The 11,241-nt window shown below is 36.7% G+C and overlaps 1 protein-coding gene across 2 annotated transcripts; it reads left to right on the top strand.

Annotated features, from left to right (window-relative positions):
• The first annotated feature begins 1,046 nt into the window (after positions 1 to 1,046).
• Positions 1,047 to 3,829, top strand: LOC113080825 (E3 ubiquitin-protein ligase DTX3L-like). Of its 2 annotated transcripts, none has more exons than XM_026252877.1 (5): positions 1,047 to 1,150; positions 1,256 to 1,401; positions 1,867 to 2,030; positions 3,070 to 3,281; positions 3,488 to 3,829. In XM_026252877.1, the coding sequence occupies exons 2-5, from the start codon at positions 1,320 to 1,322 to the stop codon at positions 3,555 to 3,557; spliced, it is 528 nt and encodes a 175-aa protein (XP_026108662.1). In that variant the 5' UTR covers positions 1,047 to 1,150; positions 1,256 to 1,319; the 3' UTR covers positions 3,558 to 3,829. The 2 variants fall into 2 exon arrangements, with proteins under 2 accessions (XP_026108662.1, XP_026108663.1); XM_026252878.1 differs by having other exon boundaries at positions 3,389 to 3,829.
• The last annotated feature ends 7,412 nt before the right edge of the window (positions 3,830 to 11,241 follow it).

The following is an 11,241-nucleotide window of genomic DNA, read 5'->3' as shown; positions in this document are numbered from 1 at the left end:
GAAAAGTAGGGAATTTTGTGCACGCACACATTTGTGACAAAGAGGAAAAAAAGACAGAATGTGCACAGGTGAACAGAAAAAAAAAACTGTCATGAAATGTCTTTTTCCTGCCATCCAGTCTGCAGATCAGCAAGTCCTTTCTGCACACGTCAGTAGATTTATTGTCTGCTGAAAGCAGGAATTCTCAATCTCTTCTCAGCCTGGAGTCTTTGGTCTCATCTCCCCTCATCTCCCTCTGAGCCTCTGCAGCAGATCCACGGCTTCATCGAGATATTTGTCTCCACGCTCCTGGAGAATCAGACTACCTGTTGTTCTTTCCTTCCTTTATTAAATAATACTTTACAGAGCCGGACAACCCCCTCAGTGTGTGATAAGGAACAGATCTCTATAAACTCTGGCCACTGAAACCATGAAACAAAAATTGTGTTTGGGAAGTTATACAGTAGAATACTATTGAGCATTGTAAAAATAAAGATTCATTAGAGAGTTTGAGATGTGCACCACACAAACACACACACACACACACACACACACACACACAGAAGATGGAGGCAAGTGACTGTTTTTTATGAATGAGTCAATGAGTCATTCATTCAAATGAATCGTTCAAAAATACTGATTTATTCAAGAAATAAATGTGACTGTTTTAAATGAGTCACTGAATCATTCACCTCAAAATAAACATTTGTGTTTGCCTAATATGTGTGTACTGTCTACATATGTATATATACACACACGTGTATATTTATATTTATTTGTAAATGTATGCATGTGTGTGTATGTATACATTTGCCATCCACAAGTCATGAGGACACTTAAGCATAGCATACAAATGACACTGCTTTCTGAGAATGAACCAGAATAAACGACTCTTTTCACACTCACAAAACAATTAGCATTTCAAGTTTGTGAACCCTTATGCAAACAAATAAATCAAAAGAGCATGCCATGCTCATCTGCTCAAATCCTTAAAACCCCTCCCGTTCTCAAGCAGCCGTCTCATCCAGAACAGGTTTAACTACACCTGCCTTCACTTCCTTAAGTATGCCCTTATTATTGTGCTGATTCAGCCTCGTAGTCAGAGAACAGATGATCAGTTCACTCTGAGAGCGAGAGAAGAAGGCAGGAGAAGTATCCTAAAATACATCAGGTACGTATACTACAAATCAAATTTGTATCCACTAAAACTGTTTGATATAAACGGCATCAAATCAAAACCTCTGTGATGCACATATTATGTTCGTATCTATTTCAGAGCTTATTCTTTTCAATGATTTGCAAACCTATGAAATCATCGCTCATTTGACTAAGAGCTGATCATGGGGGCTTCAGAGAGCAAGGATAAGATGCAGTGCAACAGATACCTGAACGGAAAAGGTCCTCCGTCGCTGACTGAGACAGGTGAGCTTCTGAGTGCTTTCTGTTAAGCACATCATTGGTCAATCTGACATACACTAGGTATATGACACTGAAAGACAAATGGAATGCAAAAATAGGCATCCACTTTTAAGAATGCATGAAAGTTATTGCATTAGATATTAAAGTATGAAACCATAAGGTTTTTATATACAAGCAAAATGACAAAAGCACACTTTTCAGTCAAATTCTAGCTTGCTTTTATGAATTATTGTTGACTCCTTGTCAAACTGCATTTGCTCCTCTTTTGTAAGCCGCTTTGGAAACGTTTGGAGACTTTGCACTTTTCAGACAGGAACATGTTTATTAAGTAGTTGATGTCATGACATCATTGATTTACAATCACCTACTGTATATGGACCTGTTAGTTAAAAAGAATCAAAAATGAGCTCAGGAATGTGAAGTTATGGCTTATTTACTGTCTGTTTTACTTTATGGCTGTTCAAACAGATGGTCAAGGATCAAACAACCACAAAAAGAATAGAATGATAAAACAAGGAAACCAGCCGGATGGTGGGCAGCTGAATTGGAATATCGAGAGACGGAGTTTGCCGGGACATTCTGATTGTGACACCATTCAAATCATCTTTCATTTTGATGACGGAATCCAGTCGGTGAGCTTGTGATGTGCTCTTATTTATTTTTTTTACAGTATCACTTGGACAATGTCTTAGTATCAGGTGAATAGACACACCTTTTCAGTGTATCACTGACAACTCTAAAACATCTCAGTTATTCATCTTTCTGCTCTGTGGAATCCTGTCCGGCCTGTTTCTCATTCACTTCCACGGGGCAAATGGAGGCACTGACAGATGTTTGCTGATAACTACTGAAGTCCCCTGTCATGATAGGCACTAATGCCTGAAGTGTTTATAAAGCGCTTTGCTCGAGCGTGTCCCATCAGAGTTGTTTTTTATGTGAATGTTTAACTTGAAAAACAGCTTTACTATAGTCCCAAAGTTTTACTTTTGTTTTAGGCATGTACATAAATTAATTATTATAAATAACAAATAAATACATTCTCATATCAGTTCTAATTTCTATAATTTATATATTTATATAATAATTCATATAATAATTAATATAATAATACATTTTTATATAGAATTCTATATAGAATGTTTGTAAATCCTTAATTTAAATGTAAAATTATTACTCAGAATATATATAAAGTTTTTTTAGTGGCTATATATATATATATATATATATATATATATATATATATATATATATATATATATATATATATATATAGCCATTAAAAAACTTTTATTTTGTTTTAGTTATATTAGTACATGTTTTTACAAAAAGAAGCTAAAACATTTGAAGAAATTACAACAAAATAAAAAATGTTTATATATGTGTGTGTATACGAAGAGTTCATTTGCAAAAACATATTTTTCCGTTTTTTTTAAATGTTCAAAAATCATGTTTTTTTTGTCCTGCATTCCAGTTAATATCAATCAAACTGCAAAACACGATAGAAGTCACGATTAAAGAAAATTGAGTTATTTGTTTTTGCTAATAAATTTTCACACACATACATCTAAAATTAAATGTGAAAAAAATCACAACAAATATTACACTTTTTGTGCTTGTGTTTGTATGAAAATAGTTTATGCAAGTGATCAGCTAAAGTAACTCGCCCTGCAGGACAAGCATCCTCATCCGGGAAACAGCTACAAGGGCAATGAATTTATGGCCTACCTTCCTCAGAACACAACAGGGACCAAGATCCTCCGACTGCTGGAGCAGGCCTTTGAACACAAGCTGCTGTTCACTGTGGCAGCCAATAGCAGCGGTGAATACTGCGTGATGCCTGCAGATATCCCACTGAAGACTCTGGACAGTCGGGGAGCTGGAAGGTATATAATAATTATATTAAGAAATGTGAAATTAATTCCAAACAGTGAGGAGTTCATGCTTAACATTTTTAAACATTTAGTTTTTTTTTGTTTTTTCACATTTTCAGCTGGCCTCCTGGGGGTCCCCACTCTATTTCAGTTAAGTGTTTGTTTTAATGTTGAAGTTTAATAATAATCCAGTAATTTTCTCTGTCCTATTGTATCAGCTCGGGCTATCCAGATCCAACGTACTTAAAATCAGTGAGGAAAAGTCTCAAGGTAAAGGGGATCAAATGAGAGAGAACAGATTACTATTACTACAACTGTTGATTCCAAACCTCATCAAGACCCTGCATGAATCAAGATACGGATATGGATGTTGCATGATTACATGGAGTTTGACAAGCCCAAATCTACAGAACATGGTCAAGGCTGATCAATTTGAGAATGTGGACCTTTAATGTTGAAACCGAGTTGCAACGATGCACATGGCGACTTGTGAGATGAAGTGTATTTTCTATTAAAAAGATGAAGAATTATGAAGGACAGTGTTGTATACACTGCAAGCCACTGTATAGTATATTTGTTTAAAGTGTTTAAATAAATTAAAAATGTATTTAATCATTTTATGGATTTTTTAAATTATTTTTCGACATCAGTAAATTTTCTTATACTCATCTGTGTTTAGTATTATTTTATATGCTATTTATTAATATTTTGAGTTAGCTTCTATTTTCTAGTTTCATTTTTTATATTTCTATTAAGCTTTAATTGATCATTCTTTCAGTTTTTTCTTTTTTAATTTAGTTTACATAATTCTTGAACATTCCATCGACTTTTTTTCAGTTTTTCATTCAATATCAATTTCCAGCCTTCTATTAACAAACATGGATTTTCATTTTTTTTTCTTAACAAAACCATCAATTATTCTTATTCTTTAAATTAATCTGAAATTAATGAATCTCAAATATTGATTATAAATGATTATAAATGAAGAAATGAAGGAGGAATTCGACATTAAAGGCAGCAAGCATCACATAGTACTCTTCTCCACCTGCTCAGTCCGCACCGCCTGCCAGGTGAAGTCAACACATCCTCTGCAATATTTCCTCCGTGCCTGAAATGTGTCTGCACATTGCCGAGTGTGAACTTTCCCAGGCTGACGGTGGCCCTCTGTTCTCCTCAAACTGAATTACACACCAGGCTTCATACTCACAATAAAGAGTAATCGGATTGGCAGGCCCCATTAGAGAGGGCTCCGTCATCTCCAGGGGCGTTCTTAAACCACTTTCTCGTGGACGCTCCACCAGGAGTCATCTGTCCCGACTGTCAGCCTCTACCACGAATCTGACAGCTATCAAATCTGTTCCTGCCCCATCCTCCTTCAATCTGCAGACTCTCTCCGCTCTTCCGTCACAGCTCTCTCTCTCTCTCTCTCTCTCTCTCTCTCTCTCTCTTTCTCCGTTCACAACCCAGAAGAGCCGTGTTTTATCTGGATGTGGCACAAGCCTGTCTATGACTATGTACCTTATTATTTTAATTATTTAAAAGCTGCAGTCTGCAAGCTATGACTTTTTTTTTTTTTTTTTTTTTGGTTAAAAATGATATGAAATACATTTTTGAGTAAGTACATAACCAGCCAGTGTTTAAAACACTGTTAATCCTCTTACTTTAGCCCTATTCACAACGGTAAGCCTATGACAGTTTGGTCGGAAGTTTATAATAATTTGGTAGGAATTTGCGGGAAATTGAAACATGCTATTGCATCATTACGTCACATCTATATTGGTTATATTGCAAGGTAAAAATCCTTCAGGCAGGTTGTTTATATCTTTTTTATAGTTTCCAGCTCATTTTGATGGCGTATTGTAATCCAGAAAGGATTATGTGTTTATGAAATTTATGTAAGTGATTGAAATTACATTGTATTCCAGTTTTGAATACGCATCTGATTACAGATAGCCTACTTGGGATTACAAAAGTTTTGTACTTTAAAGAGAGCCAGTTCTAAGGAAGAATAATTTGCATTAAAAAAATATTTATTTGAAATGCAAATGATGTGACAGTTAGAGATTAGAATGTACAAAATGTAAAATCTACATGTAATGCTAATACACTGTAAATGCATGTAGTAGTCACGCAATGCTGATGTTGTTAACACGAACAATTTGAGAACAAAGTATAATAATCATTTTAATCTGCACAGTTTAATGTTATATGAGCTAAGCAATCAGTAGCGTGATTTATTGAATCGCTTTCTTCTTCCGTGGGTCAGAACAAAAGTGGCAGACTTGTTATTTTCTTGTTCAGATTACAATATCTGGTGAAAATTTGTTGGTGGGGCCGTCAGGGTCAGAGCTGGTCCAATAAAAAAATTAATTTGTGTGAAAAATGTTTTTAATTATTACTATATAGGTATCATTTTAGTTTGTGTAATGTCCACAAAATGGCCGATGATTAGTTTTATTGAGGTTGAACTGGAATATCCTACATAAAAAAAAGTCTGCGGCCAGCCTTACAGATTCTTCCTCAAAGACGCTTCATTTAATTTGTAACGAGCATTATCTCTGCATATTAAACTGGGAGAGCAGACCACAAATGTACAGTATATGTTGTCTTTTTTCATATTTTGACATAAAAATGCAAAGAAAAATAAAATGATCAGTTGGAAAAGAATGCAGCTGACTGATACGAGGTCTTGCGGTAGGTATTCTGATTATGCCATTTTGCATTAAAATATCAAAGTTTATTGCCTTGACACTTGAAAATAGAACAGAAAGGAAAGTTTTCAGCCCACCGACGGATAAAGATTATTTGTAGAACAAACAAATTATTTAAAATGATTTGGTGTGGAGCTTCACCAAACTGGAAGTGCCTGGCATCCTGTACATTAGAATGCAGCAGACTTGTTCGAAAAATGGGCAGCCAATGAATCTGAAGTCTTGCACCTTCACAGAAAGAGCTTACTTCTGCAGTGCAAGATTGAGGTGAGCTGAATCTTCAGTGACTCCTTCCATTCCTCCTCGTTGGCGTTCTCCTCATCTGTGGTGTTTTGTCATGTCTTCTCCACTGGGGGGCTGAGTGTTGGTTGGTGCGCAGGTTGCTTGTGATGAATGAGCTGAGGGTGTGTTTTCATTAGGCTGTTTAATTTGGAGCACAATTAGACTCGATCCTCTTTTAGAATTCAAAGCAGATTCTAAAGTTGTTAATTAAAAGGAAGAGTCACAGACAGTGAAGATGGATGTGAACACAGGGAATCCTCTCCAACAACAACACTGTGCCCCCAAGTCAATTCTTCCTCGTCTAACTAGCTGCTCTCCTCTCCCTATCCAAACTCGTTGGTAATCACTACCTAGTTCCATAATTTGTCTTCTCTGTTCTGATTTGTTTGATTTCATCTTCTTTCTTCTCATCTAATGTCTTTTTGACTTGTTTTGCGTCGTTTCCTTTTATCTCACCTCCACTGCGCTTCTCATTTCCTCTGCATTACTTTTCCCTTTTCTCATTTAAATCCATTTTTTCTTGAATCAACTCTTTATGAGCCCAATTCTCTTTTTCTCTGACCTCCTAGTTCTTATTGTTTTGTCGCCTCTGCTCTATACTCTCATCTAGTCTCTCCTGTTGTCTTCTATCTTATTTTAGTCTCATTTCATCTTTAATTATTCCTCTCCTCTCCCCTTTTTTCTGTCCACTCAAACCTCCACATCCAAATCTGTGTTTAACATTTTATGTATTAATTGATGACCTCGGGTCCAGCTCCCTTTGTTAATTGCGCTGTTCCTGTGGGAGATTTAACTCAATCACTCTGCAAATAACAGTCTGAAGAGCACAAAAAGAAAACACGGGTTTCAAAACAGCACGTATCTCATCCGCCGTGACATAGGAATTGTTTTTACAAACGGTCACGAGATTCCGTAAGGCCGTCAAAACCAAGAAAGCATGTTTTGACAGACACGGCACATCCCATTTGTGTCCGTTTTACAGTCCCTATAAACCTTTGCGACAAGGGGAGTGAGAAACAATACAACGTCTCTTTCGCTCCAAAGCATCCGTGCGAAAACGGCAGCTGCCGCGGTGGCGCGGGGAGTGAATCTTCCGGAGGAAATGGTTTATGAAGTACTAAATCTCGATGTGGAGATGGATGGAGTGTTTCTAGCCCTTGTCCCTGCATGCTGATAGGACGGTCCTGTCCCTTCAGGTTAACGCTGAGATAAAATGAAGACCAAGGTGAGAGATGACACATTTACGGAGAGGAATGTCGGTTGAAAAGGAAAGAGGAATTACCCATAATTCTTTGCAAACGTATTTAGAGAAGTATCTTTTACAGAAGTAACAATATGAATTTTTGATGATGGATACCGAGTCTAGTCAATGCTAATCGCTCAAAGGCTCGATGGAATGAGCGAGAAGAAAGAACAGTAGATGTGTAGTCGCGGTTGGGGAGGGGAACGTGTCTGGGTTTGATTTACGATGCTGTCGTTCGGTATCCTCTCAGGTACCTGTTGTCTTGCTTTCATAAAGCCACCAACACAAACGCATTCACTCTTTAGCCTTCCAGCTCCATTCATCAGTGCAGAAGGTCCCTGTTTGACTCTTTTCATCTCAGGCCCTTCGCAGACGTTATTCTTTACATGGCCAAATCAAAGCAGTCAGAGATCGGCCCGTGCAATAACCTCCAGCCTTTTTGTGCTCTAAGGTTAGTCCCGCTATGTATCCGCCTGCCACACACAGTCACTGCGAAATGATATCTCACTCAGAGCTGAATGGATCCGGGGTTTCTAAAGAGTCAATTCCTGTGATAGTGGGGTCTACTGTGTGTCGGTGAGCTGAGAGAGATTGAGAGATAGACATGCTGCTCTTCACTTTTCCATTGTCAGGACTGTACAAAGAGCCCAGAGCTTTGGGTCCGAGTGCTTTTAGGGTCTGACATTAGAAAATCGCACATAATGGACCGCCGTGGTAGATGTGAACTGTGATGTCGCTTCCTATCTCTCCAAGGCTGGTGTGATATCAGACATCTAATGATGACAGAATAATGAAGTATACTGACAGAAATTGAAAGTGTGTAGAATGCATTTTTGAGTTATCCAGAAAACTGATTATTTGCTATGGATAAAATCAGATTTTTTTAAAAATAAAAACAAAAAACAATAATTTGCCTTCTTGTTTTGGAAAAATTATTATACTAAATAACTAAAACTAATGAAAGCTGTCAGGCAAATAGAAATACGAACAACAAAATAATACAAATGACAAAAGCATGGAATTGAAGTAAAAATGAATAAGTCAAATAAAATAGTATATAAATAATACAAAAATAGCACACTGGACGTTCAATGTGTTCCTAGGTCAACATTTTTGTTGACCCTGGAACAACATTTTACTCCAAAAATATATTCTTAACCATATCCCTACACCTAAACGTAACCTTAACCATGAGTAATCCCTAAAATCAGAGGAAATGATAGATGAATGACACTGATGTACAAGCACCAAACACTGATTTTAAGCATAAACTTCACAAAATCTATAAACTGGTTCTTCAAATCTGATTGGTTAATCACAATGTTGTTCCAGGGTCAACAACGATGTTGTCCCAGGAACATGTCTCACTTGGTAAAATCAGGTTCTGCGGTAAGAAACGGTGTGCAAAACTGCTATTTAAATTGAAATGCAAGGAAGCAGAATAAAAAGGAAAATAAAACTGAAATTCAATTAAAAAACTTTGAAAGCTTTAAACTTTGATGCTATAGATAGATAGATAGATAGATAGATAGATAGATAGATAGATAGATAGACAGACAGACAGACAGGTAGGTAGGTAGGTAGGTAGGTAGGTAGATAGATAGATAGATAGATAGATAGATAGATAGATAGATAGATAGATAGATAGATAGATAGATAGATAGATAGATAGATAGATAGATAGATAGATAGATAGATAGATAGATAGATAGATAGATAGATGTCCTATTCGCATAATCAGGCCGTACTATGTACATTGAGAGGCTTTGAAAGGATTTCATCTTCTCGTCCCCAGAATTGATCCAAGCTTGTCCTGATGGGTGAACAGCTCCTCTAGGTGGATGAGTCGAACTGCCCAATCTCTCCTGGCACTTTGTGATTTATGACCTTTTTGGTGACAAATCGCCTCGGTTACACCGCATCGGAATAGCAGCGCGTACAGTCGGCCCACCTTAAATCAATGGCCCATTGTTCCTCCTCTGTGGACTCTCTGCGGCTGCTGAACAGGGACAAAGATCTGATGGAGAACAGCATTGCTTTTAGAGAGCTCAGAAAACGGTGAACTTCACATGTGCTCTGCTGAGACAAAACAACTCAACATTTAACAGAATTAAAATGGTTGGGGGATGAAAGGAATAGTTAGTTACTCAAAAATAAATAATTTGCTGGAAATTAACACCATTACAACGTGTAGAAATGTATATGAGTGTGTTTGTCCATCTGAACAGATTTGGAGAAATTTAGCATCACTCTGTTGCTCTCCAATGGATCTTCTATAGTGAATGGGTGCCGTCAGAATGAGAGTCCAAACAGCTGATTAAAACATAATCCACAAGTAATCCACAGCACTCCAGTCCATCAGTTAACATCTTGTGAAGTATTTGTAGAAAACAAATTCATCCTCAGAGCTGGGTAGGTTACTTACAAATTGTAGTCCGTTAGTGATTACAGATTACTTGATGAAAACTCTAGGTTATTGATTTTAGTTTCTAAAGTAGTTTTCTGACTTCTTTTTAGTGTTTAGTAACTTGCATAATAACATCACACATGGTCTAATTGTCTGAGGGGTGCTATTTTTTTTTTTTTTCAGAAACATGGTTTGAAAATGCATTTACATGACCATTCTATATTTTGAATATAGTCAAAGATAAATGGTATGACGCACAGAAAAATGTAAAAGAGAACAAGAATTAGACAGAGTCAATAAATTAGGAATCATTTACTGCCATTGTGTGAATAATATGTAATCATGTGACCATAGAAAAATAATTGTAATCTGGTTATGAACATAGTACAAGTACTTTATTTTTGGAATCTGATTACATAATCTAGATAATATCAGAGATTACTATCTTGATTAATATCATACCCAACAAGGCATTTTAACTGTAAACCATTTTGTCTGGCCAAATATGAGTCCATAATTCATAATAAGATTTCTTCCAGTGAAAAAGTCCCTGTTCTGTTGTCCTCTCATATTAAAATCCAACGTATCTGCTTTGAATGGTTTTGGACTGTTTTTTTCTAACGGTGCTTGGGTTGTGCATAATTCTCTTCTGATTCAGATGCCATCAACTTTTTCACTGGAGAAAGTAATATTATGGACAGAGGAATGCTGGTAACCAAATATTTCCATATGGATGGAAGTCAATGGGACCTGAACTTGTATTTATGGTTGGACTTTCCCTTGAAGGTCTGTGCATCCCTCTGATAGACTTTAGATTCAGACTCGTGAAAAATGGGCCATAATGACATCACACCAGTCATCAGGACTGACCGTACAATAAACTCAGACGACTAACTCTGTCTTCCTGCTCCTAAAGGTCACAGTTTCCTCAATCTATGTCCAGCTGGATGCACTGAGAGCTATTCTATGTTATGTTTATTTTTTTATGTGTCCATGTCACATACAATATTTCTCTCAGGCCAATGAATCATCCTTTAATTTGTCAAATGCTGTATGTTGATGTTGCATATTTTTAATACTGGAGAACTGTAGAGTACATTTTGATTATTTGATGATGCCAGTTGTCTGTTTTTATTCTGACAAAGAGAGTTTGTGAGAAAGTACTGAGTGCTAATAAGATAGACTGACCATCCACCAAATAAAGGTCACATCTGGTAGGCTGTTGGGTTATTGATAATGAATAATTGATGGTTTATTGTTACTCATGTCCCACCTATTCACATGAATCATGACTGAGGTGAGGTTTATCTAAATCTGTACTGGCATTAT

The sequence above is a fragment of the Carassius auratus genome, unplaced genomic scaffold, assembly GCF_003368295.1.
Source record: "Carassius auratus strain Wakin unplaced genomic scaffold, ASM336829v1 scaf_tig00032119, whole genome shotgun sequence".
NCBI lineage: Eukaryota > Metazoa > Chordata > Actinopteri > Cypriniformes > Cyprinidae > Carassius > Carassius auratus.
This window is presented reverse-complemented; position numbering and strand designations above follow the sequence as displayed.